This window comes from Macrobrachium nipponense, chromosome 30, assembly GCF_015104395.2.
Source record: "Macrobrachium nipponense isolate FS-2020 chromosome 30, ASM1510439v2, whole genome shotgun sequence".
NCBI classification, from domain to species: domain Eukaryota; kingdom Metazoa; phylum Arthropoda; class Malacostraca; order Decapoda; family Palaemonidae; genus Macrobrachium; species Macrobrachium nipponense.
In genome coordinates this window covers 60170078-60189937 of record NC_087218.1, presented here as the reverse complement: position 1 = coordinate 60189937, position 19860 = coordinate 60170078, and the positions used below count along the sequence as shown (strand labels likewise).

The 19860-nt window shown below is 51.8% G+C and overlaps 2 protein-coding genes across 7 annotated transcripts in view; both read right to left on the bottom strand.

Annotated features, from left to right (window-relative positions):
• LOC135202176 (TBC1 domain family member 20-like) overlaps positions 1-19163 on the bottom strand; it is a 170241-nt gene extending 151078 nt beyond the window's left edge. Inside the window, exons 1-3 of the mRNA XM_064231430.1 lie at positions 19146-19163; positions 18823-18982; positions 18366-18610 (exon numbers count right to left, since the gene is read on the bottom strand). Coding sequence (XP_064087500.1) covers positions 18366-18610; positions 18823-18913 — 336 coding nt within the window. The 5' untranslated portion in view covers positions 18914-18982; positions 19146-19163. The remainder of the gene's footprint in view (positions 1-18365; positions 18611-18822; positions 18983-19145) is intronic.
• Positions 19164-19185: 22 nt separating this feature from the next.
• The window catches only part of LOC135202563 (uncharacterized), a 40234-nt gene continuing 39559 nt past the window's right edge, over positions 19186-19860 (bottom strand). For all 6 annotated transcript variants that reach the window (XM_064232057.1, XM_064232054.1, XM_064232051.1 and 3 more), the window contains exon 2: positions 19186-19727. In XM_064232057.1, the coding sequence (XP_064088127.1) occupies positions 19231-19560 (330 nt within the window). In that variant the 5' untranslated portion in view covers positions 19561-19727 and the 3' untranslated portion in view covers positions 19186-19230. The remainder of the gene's footprint in view (positions 19728-19860) is intronic.

Here is a 19860-nt window from a genome sequence, read left to right as displayed (position 1 = left end):
CTTTGGGCCGCGGTCCTCACCTAAGTGTTTGGAGATCGTAAGAAACTCGAACCACTGAATGCGCTAGAAAATTTACCCGTAGAATTCTTTAAGCAAGTCCTAGCCGAAACCCCCCACCGAAATTCGTCAAACGATATAGGCTGGTGGTCCTCTCGATTACCCGTAGAAAATCGAGAACTTGGGGCAGGGTCCCTCCCTCCAAACGACCGTGGGGCTTACGTCAGGGTAGGACCCGAAGGTCCCCCACCCCCCCCGGTAGCGACAGTCCCCAACGTGGGATCCTACTAGAGAAATCTCTGTAGGGATCCCTTTCCCCTTTCCCTCGTAAGCCGTAGGAAGGAAGAGGGATGGGGAACTGCGCGCGCGAAAAGGGGCACGCGGAACCCCAAATTGGATAACTCGCTCGCTAGCCACCCAGTGGAACTAGCAGTTGGAGAAGAGTAGGAGCAGCCATCGCCGAGCCTCTCAGGTGGTCTGGGCAAAACGTATCGGTCAAGGAAGAAAACGTTTTCCCCGAGGAAGGGGGTTACGAAACTCATCACTGTAGGTAAGTGGGTCTGGCCGCCCACTGTGGAACCGCGTCTGTGGGTGGGGCTGATCGACAACCTGACAGGAAGAAGAGCCAGATTAACCAGTCCTCCGACTTCATTCCGAGTTCCGCGTCGAGGTCGAAACCTCTCAGGAGGACCGAAGGAGTATTAAATACGGTGTTCACCGAAGACAACGTAGAAAACGCCGCTGTCGCCAGTAGAGGAGGGTGGAAGTAGCTTGATCGACCGGCCAGAACTGAGAGTAGCCTTCTTGTCCGGAGACGAGAGGACTCTTGGTTTCAAGACAGAATCGGCAAGCTCCGATCGCGGCAAACCAAACCCCCGTCGGTTTGGTTTGGGTTCCCTCTCGGGCCCCAAAAAACGACTCGAGGCAGAGACATGGCTCTGCTGGTGGGAGGGGCTGGGCGATCCTTCCCCAGGTTCGGTTGGTGCTGACGAATCAGTGTGCAATAACCTGGGCAAAGTTACTCTGAATCGTCCGGAAGTTACAGCGGTCTTGAGGAGTAGGACCGTTCCCAGTCCCTCCAACAAGAGCAGACTCCCAAGGACCCCTCCTATCCTTCAGAAGAAGGCATCAGCAAACAGATCCCTGACGGTTGCCTTCCATAATCAACCTTGCGCGTTACGTATGGATGGTCCTCCCAAGACCATACCTGGCCTATGCGGTGGGGCGTTCTGTGACGGGATCGTGAGCCGCCCGGCGCAATCTCTCACGATCAACTCCTATATCCACCCGCTTCTTTCCTGGGCGTATTATGCCGAGGAAGTTGAAGGTTTAGGAGGAGAGACATAAAACTGGACGATACCGCCCCCTCCCGCCCCTGACCGGTTCCGCCTCCAGAATCACTTGCGCGCACCGTCCTGGTTGGTCCTAAGACCATAACTAGGCACGTGCGGGCGTTCCGTGAACGGGATCGTGATCGGCGCACCTCTCATGATCAACTCCTAGCTACCCTCACTCTTCCCCCGGTGTAGCCCTCCGCAGGAAGTTGAAGCGGTATAGTTGGAGAGACACGAACCTGACGCTCCCCCCCCGCTCGCTGGCAAAGACCAGCGTACTTGGGGGGCTGGCAGCCGATCACCAACCCGCGGTGGGGAATCGGATCTGCAAGGCCTGGAGTGCCGCTCACCTGTGGCGAGCGGCTTCGAACTGGCACTTCGCCAACCCCCGTAGACCCCGGTCCCGCTGGTCAGAGACGAGCTGGCTGATGGTCACCGGGAGAGGAGGGGGGGGAGGATATCCGCTTTTCGCGGGTAGAGACCGGTGAGCGTCCTCGCGGCACGTCAAACCGCTTGGGGTAACCGAGCCGAGGCTGGTACCGCTCGGGTCGAGGGTCGGGGACCTTTTTGGGGGAACCTCTTCCCAGCCTCAACCTGTGGCACGGTCAGGAGACCGTCCCACGTCCACCCAGACGGTAACGGCTGGTCCACTACGAGAGCGGCCGCTGGCCTGCGAGAGTCACCTGAGCGGCTCTCGACAGTCTTCTTTCAGGCTCTGTGCCTACCTCGGTCCATGACGCTGAGCGAAACTCAGGCGTCTTAACTTTTGGCTGCACGGTTCAACCCCGAAAGGAGACCGTACACCTCGGAACTTCTGCGCGGACCGAGAAACCGAGCCGTGGTACCATGGCTTAGCAGCAGAGCTGCCAAACGACCAAGGCGAGGGTGTACCAGCGGTAGCCAGGCACACACCCTTTGGTTTCCCCGTCCTTCTTCTTTCTTCTTTCACAAGGGGAAGGGGAAACGGGGCCCCGCTTCCCTGAAGGAACAGGGATGGACCAGCAGAAGAACCCCCAACCCCCCCGTCACACCGGAGTTGTGGGAACGAGCCCTTCGAAGTTCCCGAATGGAGTCTTCTTAGGGGGATAATAACAATAAAAACCGGTTACCAGCTGAGGTCGCTGCGAGACGCTGGGCCGCTGGCCTGGGCGAGAAGTCACCTGAGCGGTTCTCGACCAGCCTTCCGTGCTCCGTGTCCAGTGGTCCTTGGCGCCGGATGCGAACTCTGGCGCCGAAACTTTTTTGGTTTGGCTGCACTGTCTCCCGAGGGAGGGAGGCGTACACTCGGGATACTCTCCGGCGAACGAAAGAGAGAACCGAAGCCGGAACCTGGCGTAGCGGCATCGCCGCTAGCGCAACCAGGCGAGGAAGTACCAGAAGCTTAACCGATACTCCTCTGGTCCCCAGTTCCTATCTCTTACCTTTACGGAAGGGGAAGGGGAACGGGCCCCGCTCCCGAACGGGAGCAGGAGGACCAGCAGAAGGACCCCACCCCCCCCGTCCCACCACCGAGGTGGGACTGGGCCCTTTATGAAGTTTTTCCCGAAGGAGACTTCTTTAGGGGGGAGGCAGACCTTTCGTTCTTCTTCGGCTTATGGGACCTTAGAAGGTCGAAGGGGAAGAGGCAGCAGTCAAGACGGAAGAACGACAAGAATGACACACCTTCCCTTCTTCGTCAGCTCACCGCAGGACCCCCCCAGGGGGGGGGGGGTTTCCGTCAGGTTCCTCCATCCAGTGGCCCGAGTCTGGGTCCGATTGCTGAAGCAACACGGCCCGACTGCACCTTGTCCGGAAAGGACCTGGGACTGGGGGAAGACACACCATGGGCAGGGACCAAGCATGGAACCAGGCGCAGGAACCAACCAGGAGCGACAGGAACAGCAAACCAGCTCAGGGAGCGGCAGGGAACAGCGGTCAGCGGATAAACACAGTAGGGAACAGCCAAGCCAGTAGCGGGAACCACAATTCAGAGACACGGTACGGCAGGCACCAGCCATCGCCGTCGTTAGAATCACGGCAGCCAAGCGGGAAACCTGGGTACTTGAGGTGGCGGCCGGTCCAGGGGCGAGCTGCTGGAACAAGCGGAAATAAGTTCCTGGGGCAGGCAACACGAAAGCAAACACAGGCGGCGGCGGCATTAACCCCTCCTCGGTACAGACGGGACGACCGGGCCCTAGAAGCGGCAGACGGCATCACCGGACACGCAATATGGGGAGGTAGTACAGCCAGCGGGGGGAAGTTAAGCATAAGCGGCCGTGGAGGTTGTAGTTGGAGGGACCGCTCCAAGGTCCACCGCCCCAGACCACCTCGCTAGACGCTGGAGCAGACGATCGTGGATTGCTAGGCACGCCCTGCAGCCCGCAGTGGGCCCATACCTGGTCCAAAGGTCGTCCACCCCACGGATGTAGCACCTGCGGTAGCACAGACATTAGTAAGAGGGGTTCCCTCACGCCATGGGGGGGAGACATGCCCCACCCCCGAACGCAACGGAAGACCCCAAACTACAAAATACAACGAAGAAGCTGAGGCGGGGGGCAGGAAGGAAAGGAAGAACGTAAGAAATCGGATACCAAGGAGGTCGCGGGGAGAGCCTTTTGACGACGACTTCCTGGCAGAAACCTTCGCTTCCCCTACCCCCGCCACAGCAGTGAAAAGTATATGAAAAATGAACAGAATAACTGCCCGTTTGCGATTCACTTCATAGAAACTTAAAGGGGAAAAGATCAATTCCCGGTGGAGAACTGGAAACTTGATCCAAATAATATGATGCTAATCATAAAAATTATATTGAAAATGAAATCAAACAGAATACTGCACTTTGCGATTTCACTTTCACAGAAAATAATCGTAAGGATCAATTCCCGGGTAAGAGCGAAAATTGATCCAATTAAATTAAATTTATTGCAAATAAAATAAATGAAAATGAAAAGAATTACTGCAATTGCGAATACCACTTTCATTGCATTTTATCATACCAAAATAAAATGGCTCGTGCCGAGCGCAATCACACTCTCGGGGTAACGTAATTGCACAGGGCCCAAAAAATAGAATTGAAAAAAGGTACTTATTACCATTTTCAATTACACACTTTCGCCAAATAATGACTCGGCAAGCGAGCGTCGGCAACCGAGACATGAATTCAAGGGTTCAATTCATGAACAAAAGAGAGGAAATCGCCGCATCTACGGCGATAGCTCCATGTTGGTTCAATTAAGAAAGTAATGAAAATGAAAACAGGTGTACTTACAGTTTCATTTTCAAGTCAACAAACCGTTAGTGAAAACGAAACAACAATTAAACAAAGCATTACGAAACGGGGGGGGGGAAAGAACACCACGCCAAGCTCGGCAGAAAGCGATGACGAACAACGTCCTTGCCACACCCGCGGGCCGAAAGCAACAAAAGTGATTCTTCACCTCTCGGGAGGGCGCGGGGGCGGCCAGCAACGATCGGTACAAGCAGTTAACTACCGTTCCTCCCCCTTGTTCGAGAAGCTTTACGGACCGTGCCCAGCTGCCGATAGTTACCTTCCCTATTGTTACAAGGTACCGAGGGTTTGTATTACGTATCGGAACAACTTGTTTAATTCGGGCGACAATGAAGCAATTGCACACCTACGAAATAAGAGATATTTTGGAAGAACAAACTCAGTATGATCCTTGCCCCAAAAATCTATTCGCAATTATCGCTGTGAGCGGATGCAGCGGGAGGACTAGTACAGAACTTCTGTTACGTGCGGTTGAAACAGTAAAGATGAAAGAGGTCCAAAGAGATATCTTCTGTTGAAAAATTCTTTCGCAATGTCGAAGGGCGATGAAATCGAGGTACAGCCCACAGTAGATGGTCCTTCATTATGCGAGAATCCCCGGTTAATTAATCAGAGACCTAAGTCCATGATTGTTGGGCAGAGATACGGTTCGGTAGTCAATCAAACCAGTGGGGCAGAGAGGAGACGTAACCGACCGTGCAATCTCGGAGGGAACCTAGCTGATACTGAGCTGCTATCAAGGTCTTGCTTCAGGCAGGCATTCAATACGCAGTAGCTCCTCGGTGACATCCGTCCATCCTGAGTTGCCGAGGTAATCCCATTTAATTCCCACTGAAGGAAATGCGTTCGGCTAGAAACCATCGAGCATAAAGAATACCGCCGAGGCAATTTATATTTAAAACGAAACGGAATTTCGGTAAAGACCAGAAAAAGGCTGATTTGGTTTGGGTTGTCATGACAATACCAAGTATCTAAAATCGAAACTGAATCAACTGCTGGGAGGTTGCAAGGCCAACCCCGAGTTTGCAGTTCAATTAAGATACAATTCGTCTCGGTCACAAAACCGTAAGAGTTAAACTACGGTATGTTGCCATTACACTCCCCCCGGACAATTTCAACTGTTAAAAGAATCATGTCGCGAGGGTAATATGACAATTTGTCGAAAATTGCATTTTTTCCTAACTATACAAACCTGAAGCGGTCCTTTAACAATAGGAAGTAGCTAGCGGGCAGCTGGAACGGTCGTAAGCTTCGAACCAGGGGAAGAACGGTAGTTAAACTGCTTGGTCCGTACAGTCCGTGCACCCGCCGCGACTAGGGGAGGTAAACAATAAATCACGTTTTTAGCTTTTGGCCCATGCAAAATACCCAGCAGGTGAGGGGTGGCATGATGGAGGGGACTATATGTAAAGGAACCTCAGTTTGTATAGTTAGGAAAAAATGCCAATTTTCGACAAATTGGTCATTTGTTCCGATACGTAATACAAACCATTGGTCCTTTAAACAATAGGAAGACCTCAACTGCTTCTTGGTGGGAGGAATCTGAGGTCTTTTGAATGAACAGACTGGTGGTTTTCGTCAACCCTCCCAATGCCTCCCCTCTCCGTCTGAATGCCCTCCCAGGTCCGTAAGGGAGCGAGGGAGGGATCCAAGCCTCTGGTCCCGATTGATCGGGGTCGTGCACCGCAGGATCCAATGGTCAGAACCTCTGGGCCGGGGAGTTACTAAGAGGAGAGGCAAGCTGTATTCTTCCGTTCGACCCAGCAAGCAAGAAACTGTTTCCTGTTTGCCAAGAGGGCAACATAAAAAGTATGGTTGGGTTTGTCTCAAGCTGGCATCCCACATTCCTCCCCCTCCCCCTTGTTTGGAGGGCTTAAGTGGTGGTGGGGATATACGCTCCTCATCCCAGAGTGAAATGGGATAGGATGGGGCTCTGTTGAGTTAGCTTCACCATGCATTTGTTCCTTATCCAGCAGGGTGGACCGCACCCCGTTTTTGTCCCACTATAACCACAGGGTAGCGGGAAGGGGAAGAAAAAGATGGGAAGAGGAGCCAGTACCACCCACTCGCATTCAACCAGTTCATCCATTCTTACGGTCACAACCAGGTACTCGATGCTGTTCAGCCTGGCGAGGGTCCTGGGTTTCGCTACACAAGTCTGTTTTGAGCAGCCACCACGGGTCCCAACGGATAAAAAGATCCAAGGACCTGTGTGGGCAATATCCCGAAGGTAGAAGGAAGGGCATTGTGGTCTGGCTTGGAACCAGAACCCCTGCCTCAGTACCTGCGCCACGGAGGGAAGTTCTTGCGGAAGAAGGCAGCAATCGAAGGCGAAGTTCCATTAGCGGGAGGGATTGTGAACGACTCGAACCAATCGTCAGGGACCCGCAAGGGTTCTGAGTCTTCGCTAACGAAGTTCGGTATACGAAATCGAGCGGGTCAGCAGGATCCACCCATCCCCTGGATGCTTGACTTCGCAGGAGAAGTTCATGCAGTTCCTCAGAAGGAAAAGAAGGAAATAGTGTTGCATGACCTATCCCACCTTCTTCTTACTTCGGTGGATGTCCAGTAACCCATACTGGTCTGTCCAGTTTGGCCACGAAAGTCTCGTTCGCCATCCTCCTATCCCCATGCAGCGAAGTTCTTTCGGTAGTGGATAGGGACAAACCGGAACAATCTCCATGGTGCGGGTGTCAATGGTATGGGTACTGTGACAAGCTATTAAAAAAAAAAAAAAAAAAAAAAAACGAAAGCGAATGGATGTGCTTTGTTGAAACAAACCGAACTAAAGCTTCAACAGCGCTAGGTTCGTAACTGACTAGGGCGGCTCTGACAGCTGCCGACTGACTGCGTTCGGTAGGAGGGAAAGTTGTCAAAGCATCCGAGTTAAGTCACCGTGAAGGACCTTCGCCTTTAAAGGGTTATTGCCGAGAGACCAAACAATTAATGTATTTCGTTTAGTCACCAAATGCCGGGACAGCGAGGCGTGGGATTCTCTTAAGGCATGGTGCTCCCAACAGGCGTGAAAGTCAATTGCCCTTCTAGAAGGACCGAGCGGTCCCTGAAGGTGGAAACATCTTCTCATAGTTGTTGAAATCTCAGCTAAGGAGAAAACCAACACTATGTACCGTTGAAGACGAAGGTAGATATTTGAATGCAACCTAACGTCTTCACAGATGAATCGAGAGAGAAGGATTCTCAAGATTCCATAACCCTCCCAACCCATTGTCTTCAACAAATGACTGGAAAACGCTAACCGCTATTTTCATTGCTGGCGCCGGTGAGAAGTCGTATGTTGCAATGAAAGCGGGGCGTTCTTCAGTAAACTGAAAACAAGGGGAAAACCGCCCTGAAGAACTGCTTCTCATGGGCCTGAACATTTGGAAGTAGAAGCTGTCAGGAGTCGGAGAGTAGGCGATGTTCTTCTGACACATCCTTGTTTAATTCGGGTTAAACAATGAAACAATTGTACACCTACGAACTACGAAACGAGATTTTTGAAGGACAAACTCCAGATGTCTGCAGAAAAGTCTCAGTTTGGCTGCATTAGGGGGGGATCCCGGCAGTGCGATGCAGCGGGAGGGGGGACTTGTACAGACGCTGTGTTACCGTTGCGGTAAAACAGAAAAGATGAAAGAGTCCCAAGAGATATCTCTGTTGAAAATTCTCGGCAATGTCGGAAGGCGATGTAATCTAGCGTTCACAACAAGCAGTAGAATGGTCCTTTCATGTTAGTTGTGAGAATCACCCCCGTTAATCAGAGACCTAAGTCCATGATTGTTGGGCAGAGATACCGGTTCGGTAGTCAATCAAAAGCAGGGGAGAGAGAGAACAATACATGACACCGTGAATCTCGGAGGCCCAGCTGATACTGAGCTGCTATCAGGCAGTTCAATACTGCAGTAGTTGAGCCTTGAGCTGCTCGCTGACTCGTCAATCCTGAGTTGCCAGGTAATCCATTGTTATTCCCAACGAAGGAAAGAGCGTTTCGGCTAGAACTACCGAGCCATGGAAAAGATATGCTCGAGCAAATTATATTTAAGCGAAACGAATTTTCGGTAAATATAAAAGTTTGAAATGGGTTTGGTCGTGACAAAACCAGTAAGTAGATAAAATTGAAACTGAAAACTCCTGGGAGGTTGCAGGCAACCCCGAGTTGCCAGTTCATAATTAGAATACTTCTCTTATAAGTCGGCAAATCCGTTAGATTACAACTAGGATAAGTGCGCTACCCCTCGGAACCAATTCAACTGCTTAGTAGAATCAATGTCCGCGGGGTTAAGGTTAATTACGTAGTATATTTGTAGGATTTCTGAACAACGATCCCTATTCGAAATTCTTTCCTTCAAGAAAAACAAAACTAAGGGACCTGGAGAATCGACCACCTTTCATTCTCTATCAAAGAGAGTGAAGAAGTCCTTCCTCGAAGAAAGCTTCAATGGTGAACAGAATACTAAGCGAACGATAGTTCAAGCCAAACTGGATATTCCCGTCCGATACTCCCTCTATTTCCCAGGTTGGTAGCCTTACTTAGAGATTATTTCTTTTTCAGCAGCAGCTTCTTTTCCCAATGCTCAGAAATTCCAACTGGAATTCGCATAGGACGAGGTTTCCGATTATCTGGTAACATATCGGGGATTCTCGTCCTCGCTCACTTTGGACCGGTGGGTTTTTTTTTTTCTCGCGTAAGTGTTTTGGAGATCGTAAAAAACTTGAACACTTCTGAATGCGCCTAGAAATTTCCATAGAAATTCTAAGCAGTCTGCGAAACCCCCACCCGAATTCGTCAAACGATATCGGCTTGGTGGTCCCTCCGATTCCCGTAGCATTCCCGAGAAAAATTGGGGCAAAGGAGGCAGGATTCCTCCTCAAACGAACCGAGTGGGGGCTTACGGTCAGGTTTTTTAGAGGACCCGAAAGGTCCCCCGGGTAAAAAAAAAAAGCGCAGGTCCCCAACGTGCGGGATCCTAACACGAGAAATCCTCTGTTTAGGATTCCCCTCCCCTTTCCCTCGTAGCCGTAAGGAGAAGAGGGAATGGGGGGTGAATGGAATTGTTACTCGCTCGGCGCCTTCCAGTGGAAACTAGCAGTTGGAAGAAAGAAGTAGGAGCAGGCCATCGCCCTTGTTGCCGGCGATGGCCTCTCAGAAGTCTTGGGAAAACGTATCGTCAGGAAGGAAAACGTTTTCCTTTTTCCCGCGTAGGGTTACGAAACGCTCACTGTAGGTAAGGTCTGCCGCCACTGTGAACGTTAGTCTGGGTGGGGCTGATCGACACCTGAACAGGAGGAGCCGATTACCGGATCCATCTGACTCATTCCATCCTCGTCGAGGTCGAAACCTTCTCAGGAGGACCGAAGGAGTATTAAAATAAATTGGGTCCGTAAGAAACACGTAGAAACGCCGCTTGTCGCGTAGAGGAGGGTGGGAAGGTAGCTTGATCGACCGGCCAGAACTGAGAGAGCCTTCTTGTTCCGGAGACTGAGAGACTTGGTTCGAGGACAGAATCGGCCAAGCTCCGATCGCCCGGGCAGACCACCCACCGTCAGGTTTGGGTTCCCTCTCGTAGGGTCACCCAAAACGACTCGAGCAGGAGACGTGGGCTCCTGGCACTGGTTGGGAGCGGGCAAGCCTTCCGGCAAGGTTCATTTATGCTGACGTCTTTCTAATTCCTTATTTTTCCTTATTAAGCTTAAGACTTCTGCAAATTCCTCTGTATCTCCGGGAGTTAACCGCGTCTTGCGGAGTAGGTACCGTCCTCCAGTCCCTCCAACAAGAACAGATCCCTGAGATACTCCTCCTTCAGAAGGAGGAACAGCGGCAGACCCCACCCGCCACGGTTCGCCTCCAGATACTTGCGTGTATGTCCCTGGTCAGGGTCCTAGAACCGTGGCCTTGTCCATAACGGACGTCATCAGCGGGATCGCGAGCGGCGCACCTCCTCCGCGATCAAACTCATAGGGTAACCATCGCTCATCCCCTGGTGTAGCCCGAGGAGGGTTTGAAGGTACAGGAGAGGCAGACCTGACGCTCCCCCCTCAGAATCGCTTGGCAGGGACCAGAGGTGCCTTGTTAGGGCTGGCTGATGATAGTCAACCCGGGGCAAAACGGGTGGAGGATCCTGCGGCGAGCGATCGAAGCAGCAGGCCTAGCCTTGCCGCTCGCCCTGAGGGCGAGAGGCTTCGGCTGAGAAACGTCGACGCTGATACTCTAGCGTCAGGCGAGCTGTTGCAGGTTACCGTCCGTCCAGCCCGCCCGGTCTCCCCCCGATCGGAGCAGGCGTCAGGTGACCTGCTAGGCTCGCTGTCGCGGTGAGACCGGCGAGAGCGTCCTCAAGGTCGGGCGCGTCGAAGCCGCTGGTACCCAGCCGTAGGCTGGTACCGACGTGGAGCGGGGCCCCCTTCCTCGCCTCAAACCGTGGCTGGGTCAGAGCGACCAGTCACGTCAACGTGGAGCCAGCCAGCTGGTCGCTGCGAGAGCGTCCACCCCCTGGCCTGGCGAGAGTCGTTCTGCACGACAACTACGCCTAGTCCCTGTTTCTGCTTCCGCCGGATTCGGTCTTGGCGGCGAGCGATGCTCCGGGTGTCAAAGACTTTGGCCTGGACGGTCTCCGCCCGCGGGAGACCGTCCACATCGGTGTACTTTCTCGCTAACGAGAAGCCGAGGAGGATCCTGGTTTAGCGGCAGAACCAGCCCGAGAAAGAAAACCAGGCGAGGGACAAAGTGGTCCAACCGAAGATTGGTACTCCTCTGGTCCCCGTCTTCTTATCCTTGGTAGAAGAAAAGACCGGGCCCTGTTTCCCGAGGGAGCAAGGACCAGGCACCAGCAGAAAGAGGCTACCCCGAATCGCCCGGAGCCAAGACGGGCCCTTAGAAGGTCCCCCGAAGGAGGCCTTTCTTACGGGGGGAAAAAACCCGGGTTACCAGCTTGGTCCGCTGCAAGAGCGGCCCGATTGGCCTGGCGGAGGTCACTACTGAGGTCGTCTCCACCCAGCCTTCTGCTCCGTGCCGTGTCTTGGCCGCCGAGCGAACTCTGGCGCCGAAACTTTGGCTGCACGAGGTCCTCCCGACCAGGGGAAACGTACACTCGGGATCCTCGGCCGGAACGATGGAGACCGAGTCCGGAAGCCTGGAAACCCCGGGTAGCGGCATCGCCGCTTAGCACCACGGCGAGGAAGTACCAGAAGCTAACCGATTACTCCTCTGGTCCCCGTCCTATCTCCTTCCTTACGGAAGGGGGAGAACTGGGCCCCACTCCCGAAGGAGCCCAGGAAAAGGACCAGGCAGGAAGGACCCCAGTCCCACCGGGGTGGAACGGGCCCTTAGAAGTTCCCCCCCAGAGGAGGACTTCCCTTAGGGGGGAAGGCCAGCCTTCCTTCTTTTCGGGCTTATGGGCCCTTTAGAAGTCGAAGGGGAACTTCTTAGGGGGGAAGGCCCGCCTTTCTTTTCTTTTTTCGGGGCCTTTGGTTAAAGGTCGAAGGGGAAGAGCAGCAGACGATGAAGACGAAGATGACAGCTTCCATCTTCTCCTCTTCCTCGTCAGCTCACCAGCCGGAGCCGGGGCTATTGCCGAAGCAACACGGCCCGACTGCACCTGTCCGGAAGGACCTGGGACTGGGAAGACACACCGTGGGCAGGACCAGCATGGACAGGCTCAGGAACCAGGAGCGACAGGAACAGCAACCAGCTCAGGAGCGGCAGGAACAGCGGCAGCGGTAGACCCAGAAGGGACAGCCAAGCCAACAGCGGGAATACATAGCGGCAGGTACGGCAGGCCAGCGATCGCGTAGAATCATCGGCAGCCAGCGGAACCTGTAGTTATGGCCTGGGTACTGGCGGCCGGTCCAGGGGCGAGCTGCTGGAAACAGCGGAAGTCTGGGGCAGGCAACACGAAGAAAACAGGCGGCGGCGGCAAACACCCCCTCTGGTACGGCGGCGGCCCTAGTAGCGGCAGACGGCGTCACCGACACAGTATGGGGAGTGTAGACCAGGCGAGGGGGGGGGGAGCAGCATAAGCGGCCGTGGTAGTAGTGGAGACCGCCCCCAGACCTCGCTAGACGCTGCAGCAGATCGTGGATGTAGGCACGCCTGCCGCCGCGGTGGTCCATAACCTGTCCAAGGTCGTCTCCCACGGATGTAGCACCTGCGGTAACATAGATAGATTAGTAAGAGGGGTTCTCACGCACGGGGGGAAAGACATGCCCCACCCGAATGCAAGGAAGACCCAAATACAAAATACAACGAAGAATGAGCTGAGCGGGGGGCAGGAAGGAAGACGAAGAATCGGATACCAAGGGAGTCGCGGGAGAGCTTTCCGACGACTTCCTGGCAGCCTTCGCTTCCCCTACCCCCGACAGCAGTGAAAAGTAATATGAAAATGAAACAGAATACTGCCCTTGCGATTCACTTCATAGAACTTAAAGGGGAAAAGATCAATTCCCGGGTAAGAACGGAAACTTGATCCAAATAATATGATGCTATCATAAAATATATATGAAAATGAAACAGAATACTGCACTTGCGATTTCACTTTCACATAAAATAATCGTAAGGATCAATTACCCGGGTAAGAACGAAAATTGATCCAAATAAATTTCATGCAAGTAAATAAAACGAAAATGAAAAGAATATTGCAATTGCGAATCCACTTTCATTGCATTCTATTATACAAAATAAACGGCTCGTGCCGAGCGCAATCACACTCTCGGTAACGAACGCACAGGGCAAAAATATAATGAAAAGAGTACTTACATTTTTCAATTACATCACTTTCGCCCAAATACATGACTCGGCGCGAGCGCAGCCCGCCCTCGGCACCGAGACATAATTCAAGGGTTCAATTCATGAAAGAGGAAATCGCCGCATCTACGGCGATAGCTCCATGTTGGTTCATAATTAAGTAATGAAAATGAAAACAGTGTACTTACAGTTTCATTTTCAAGTCAAACAAACCATTAGTAGAAAACACAATATAAACAAAGCATACGACGATGAAGCGGGCAGAGAGCGATGACGAACACGTCCTTCACACCCGCGGCCGAAAGCAAAAGTGGTTTGTTTACCTCCCAGACTGTCGGACAAGCAGTTAACTACCGTTCTCCCCTTGTTCGAAGCTTACGACCGTTCCAGCTGCCGCTAGCTACTTCCTATTGTTAAAGGACGATGGTTTGTATTACGTATCGGAACAAATACGTAGTATATTTGTAGGTTCTGTCACCACGACCTCCATCCTAAATTTTTTTCTCCTCTTGAGAATGAGAATAAGGATTGGAGATCGACCGCCTTCATTCTCTAGTCAAGAGAGTGAAGGAGAAGTCTTTCCCAAAGGAAAGCTTCAATGGTGAACAGAATACCGAAGATGATAGTTCAAGCCAAACTGAAAGTTCCCGTCCGTTCTTCTCAATTCCAGGTTAATCGCCTAATGTGAGATACTCTTCTATTTCAGCAGCAGTCTTTCTTCCAAATGCCTAGAAAATTACAGGAATTCAAGCATAAGCGAGGTTCCCGATTATCGTGTAACAATTATCGGGGATTCTCGCTCACTTTGGACCGTGGTCTCGCCTAAGTGTTTGGAGATCGTAAAAAACTCGAACACTCTGAGTGCGCTAGAAATTCCGTAGAATTCTAAGCACTCTGCGAAACTCCCCGCCGAATTCGTCAAACGATATCGGCTGGTGGTCCTCTCGATTCCCGTAGAAATCGAGAAAGGGGCAGGATCCCTCCTCAACGACGGGGCTTACGTCAGGTAGGACCGAAGGTCCCCCCGGTAGCGCAGCCCCTAACGTGGGGATCTTACAGAGAAATCTGTAGGATCCCTCCCCTTTCCCTCGTAGCCGTAAGGAGAGAGGGAATGGGGAAGGAATTGGATACTGGCTCGCCTTCCAGCGGAACTAGCAGTTGGAGAAGAAAAGGAGCAGCCATCACCTTACGGCGATGGCCTCTCAGAGCCTGGGAAACGTATCGTCAGGAGAAAACGTTTTCCCGAGGAGGGTTACGAACTCATACTGTAGGTAAGGGTCTGCCGCCACTGTGAACGTCGTCTGGGTGGGGCTGATCGACACCTGACAGGAGAGAGCCGATACCGTCCTCCGACTCATTCCAGTCCTCGTCGAGGTCGAAACCTCTCAGGAGGACCGAAGGGGTATTCAAATACGGTGTCCGAAGACACGTAGAAACGCCTCTGTCGCAGTAGAGGAGGTGAAGTAGCTTGTTCGACCGGCCAGAAACTGAGAGAGCCTTCTTGTCCGGAGACGAGAGACTACCTGGTTCAACACAGTCGGCAAGCTCCGATCGCGGCAGACCCACCGTCGATTTGGGTTCCCTCTCGGGCCCCAAAATGACTCGAGCCGAGACGTGGCTCTGCTGGTGGGAGCGGCGATCTTCCCCGAGGTCGTTGTGCTGACGAATCAGCGCCATAACCTCGGCAAAGTTCCTCCCTGGATCTCGGAAGTCACAGCATCTTGCAGAGTAGGACGTTAAGTTTCCCTCGAACAAGAGCATATTCCGAGAACCTCCTCCTAAGAAGGGGGAACAGCGACAGCCCTCTCGGTCTTCTCCATCCACTTGCGCATACGTCCTGGCCGGTCCAAGAACCGTGCCTGGCACGTAGGGCGTCGTTGGTGGGATCATGAGGGGCGCACCCCTCACGATCACACCTCAATACCTCGCTCCTCCCGGTGTAACCTGAGGTGGTGGTTGAAGGTACGGGAGAGGCAGACCTGACGCTCCCTCCTCGCTCGCTGGCAGAACCAGCAGGCTTGGAGGGCTGCAGGCGATCGTCAACCCACGAGTGTGATCGAGCTGCATGCCCTGGTCGAACCGTCTCGCTGTGGAGAACGGCTGGACTGAGCACAGCGGCCCCGATCTCGAGTGTCAGAAGAGCTGGTGCTGGTTGCCGTATCGATCGCTCTCGTGAGAGCGACGGTCAGGCGACCTGCAGGCTCCACTGTCACAGTGAGACCGCGTGCTTGTCCTCACGGCACGTCACGTCGCTGGTTCCAGCCGTAGCTGGCACCGGCCGAACTGGGGGACCTCTTCCCAGCTCAGCCCGTGGCCGGTCGTGGACCGTCACGTCCCCGCGAAATTAGAGCGAGAGCTGGTCTGGTGAGGAGTCGCGTGAGCGGCTGTCACCAGTCTTCCGCCCCGTGCCGTGAACCTGACGCTGAGCGGGCTCAGAGGTCTGGTTCCTGGCTGCACAGTCGCTGGTAGGCGGACCGTACACTCGGTACCTCCCACGAACGAGAGCCGAGACGGATCCTGATGCAGTGGCAGAACCACTGACACCAGGCGAGGAAGTACCGGTGTTAGCCGGTACCCCTCTGGTCCCCGTAGTCTTCTTCCTTGCGGAAGAAGAGACGGGCCCCGCTCCCGAAGGAGCAGGAGGACCAGCGGAAGGACCCCTCCCGTCCCACCGAGGTGAGACGGGTCCCGAGAAGCTCCCGAGGGAGACTTCTTAGGAGGGAGGAGGCAACCTTCTTCTTCCTCGGCTGTGAAGCCTTAGAAGTCGAAGGGGAAGAGGCGGCAGCCGACGACGACGACACCTTCCTCCTCTTCTTCGTCAGCTTCCTCAGGACAGACGTAAGATCTGCTATCCAGGGCGGAGCCGGGGCTGCGTAGCCGAACCGCCAAAGGGCCCGGACACACCTGTACAGACAGACCAAAGTCTGGGGTAGTACCACCACGAACAGGGACGACGTCACAGGTATGGGCATCTCAGGAAACAGCAGGCACAGCCAGCACAGCATCGGTAGGGACAGCCAGCGCAGCAACTTGGCAGGGACAGCAGCGCAGCAACGGCAGGGGCAGCCAGCGCAGCAAACTGCATGGACAGTCAGCCCAGAATCGGCAGGTACGGCAGGCAGCACCGGAAACACAGGAAGTGGAGCAGCAGCCAGCAAACATCCTGGTACCGGCGGCAGGTCCAGGGGGCGAGCTCTAGGGCAGCGGAAGTGTGGTCGCGCAGCGCGGCAACACGAGCGGCGGCGGCACGCCCCCCTCTCGGTACGGCGAACGGCACTTCACAGCGGCTGTAGCAAGACCTGTTACCACGTGAGGCGAGTACACCAGGTGAGGAGGGACGTCGTCACCTGGAGCGTGGTCACCACTCCATGGGTGACCGCAGTAGGCCCAGACATAGAACCGCAGCCCCTGGACACTAGCACGCCCTGCAAATGGAAGGACGCCCATACCTCACCAAGGTCCACCCTCGTGGCAGTAGCACCTGCGGAAATAACAGTAGTAGTGATTAGTGGGGGGGGAAGTCCCTCGCGCGGGGAGGTGAGCCCCACACCGAACGAGTGGAAGACCCCGAATACAATTGTAAATCGGGCACCAAGTGCCCTCCCCCGCGCTCGACGGATCGGGCGAGGAGAAGAACCCAGATAACCTCCCCCCCCGAAGGGGAAGGGCCATCTGTGGGAGCTGAGTGGGGGGGGGGGGGGGGGGGGGTTTCTCGTTCCCCACCCCCGCCACAGCACCCATGTACCCAACAATAATAATAAGAGCCCAAGAGCAATCGTGCCCTCGGCCCGAATGCAAGGGCATAAGGATCAATTCCCTGACTGAGCGGAACTTGAACCAAATAAATATTGATGCAATCAATAATAAAAGGAATAAAATGAAAAAGAATCTTGCATTACGATTCACTTCACAATGAATAAGGGCTCGGATCGAGCGCATTTGCGCCCTCGGTTACCGAGCGCAAGGGTGTAAAAGGATCCATTCCCGATTATGAACGGAAACCTAGATCCATAATGAATTGATGCAATCAAAATATATATGAAAATGAAAAAGAATACTGCGCTTGCGATTTCACTTCATACAAAATAAAAAGGGGAAGGATCAATTCCCGGGAAATAGCTGAAACATTGATCCAAGTAAATAATGCAATCTCAAATAAAATATGAAAATGAAAAAGAACTGCACTTGCGATTTCACTTCATTCAAATAAAAGGGAAAGGAAAATCAAGGGTTTCCGGGTAAGAGCGGAAACTGATCCAAAATGAGTATTGCTACAATCAAACAAAATAAATATTGAAAATGAAAAAGAATACTGTACTTGCAATTCCACTTCCATACAGAATAAGTTTTCGTGCCGAGCGCTATTCGCTCGGCAACGAGCATACAGGTCATATAAATGAAAAGGGCACTTACTTACGATTTTCATCTACACATTCCAACCAACCAAAATATAAGCTCGGAGCGAGCCGCGCTCTCCCGCCCTCGGCACCGAGCATACACAATACGAGGATCATTTCTGGGAAAAATGAATTCCCGCACTTACGCCCTTCAGTCCCGGCACTCGGGTAATCGGAGGGCGTGGAGAAACCAAGATCCTTTAATTCACAATTGAATTCAATGGAAATAAATATGAAATTATTGTACTTACAATTCAGTTTCACTAGATAAATAGCAAAGAAAAACACAACCATGCGAAAGCAACGACGATGAAGCGGGCAGAGAGCGATGATACGTCTACACGCCAGCAGGCTGAAAGCAAAAGTGATTTGTTTACCTCCAGTCGCGCGCGCGCCTGTCGGACAAGCAGTTAACTACCGAACCCCTTGTTCGAAAGCTTACGACCTATCCAGCTGCCGCTAGTACCTTCCTATTGTAAAAGGACCGAAGGTTTGTATGCCGTGTCGGAACAACTAACTATTTACTGGGATATTTTTAGGTATACAATTTACTGCCTAGGTTGGACCTGAAATAAAGTAGTACAAAAAATCCAAATAAGCTATTAATTTGAAAAACAACAGGATCAACTCACTTGATAATAGTGAAGGTCAGGATGTTTTATTAAAACTCGTATGATTAGTGTTGTCAGTTGATCCATGAGGACCAGTCTGTAGTCATCATCTATCCCTGGAGGAAAGCGCTTAAGGGATCTATTCACATCAAGGACTACCTGGTTATAGTCCTTGTGAGCTTTGACAACATCTAAAGTAGGCTTTGGAGTCACTTCCATGTGCTCAATCATCATGAGGCGTGGCCATGCTTTACGACGGAGCTCATCTACCAAAAATTTAAGTTAATAGCTGATTTTCTACAGTCTCTAAACACTCTAGAAACAAATCTAAAATAACCTAGAAATAATTTTGTTTTTTATATCGCAATATATATTGGGAGGTATGAAAAACATGCAATGGTCATCAAATCTGATACTGTATCATTTTATGAAATTAAACTATAAAAAATGAACACAGCAACATTCATGTGAATCTTACCCTTGACAAGACCTCCATCACCAACAGCTAACTCACGAAGTTTTTCAATATCTATTGGACTGGAAGACAACACATCTTGAATTTCTTGCATCTTCTTCTGGCGATCTATGGAAGCCTGATCCACAGTTTTAGGCCTCTTCTTTCGTCTCCTTACTTTCTTCTGTTAAAATTTATACGGAACAATATATGTACGTACTGCAATTATGGAACTGAATATGTATGGTACAAACAATACAAAATGTAGGAAATAGAATAAGCAAAATCAATCTGTTCAACCATCTCTTCAATGTGTTCTGTAATTGAAAAAAAATTTGGACACTTACCTCATTTTCACCAGAAATCTCTTCAGTTCAGATGGAATTTATCACAGGCTCTACCTGATGTTTCCCACCCAACTTTAACTTGGTATCATCCCTCACCACTACTACCACATGGATCATCCTCTTTATCAGGAAGATTGGGATCTAAAATCTCTGGTTCTGTGAACTGATCACCGTCTGGCAAACATTTGGAATCCAGTTCTGATGGTCCCTTGTCATCCAGCACTTCATTCAATTCTTTGGAATCCTCAATTTTCCTCTGAACACAAGTATCGTTCACAAGCTCATCTTCAATGTTGTCATTTGCAGTTTGTTTCATGCTTTTTTTCACCACATGACCAAGTGTATCTATTTGGCCTTCATCATCAATGTCTTTTCCAGGAGACTGAACAACATGATTTACAAGTCCTCCCTCCATTGTTTCTCCCCTTTATTCTCTAAGACACTAGAGAGAATAAAAAGCACTTAAACACAGGATACTAGATGATGATTTTCTCATTGTACTAGGGATATATGTTATATCTTTCAGCAATTTTTTCAAATCTCACTGCTCATTTACCTACAACTATGGTACGTACTTGACTCCTGTAAAGAGGAAATTTAATATAATATCTAAAATTATAGCCCAGTACTGATGCTTCAGAATAAATGAATTTAAATGGATTTCATCAGATTCTAGATTGCCAATGAATCCTTAAAGGGTGTTACGTCGTAAAAC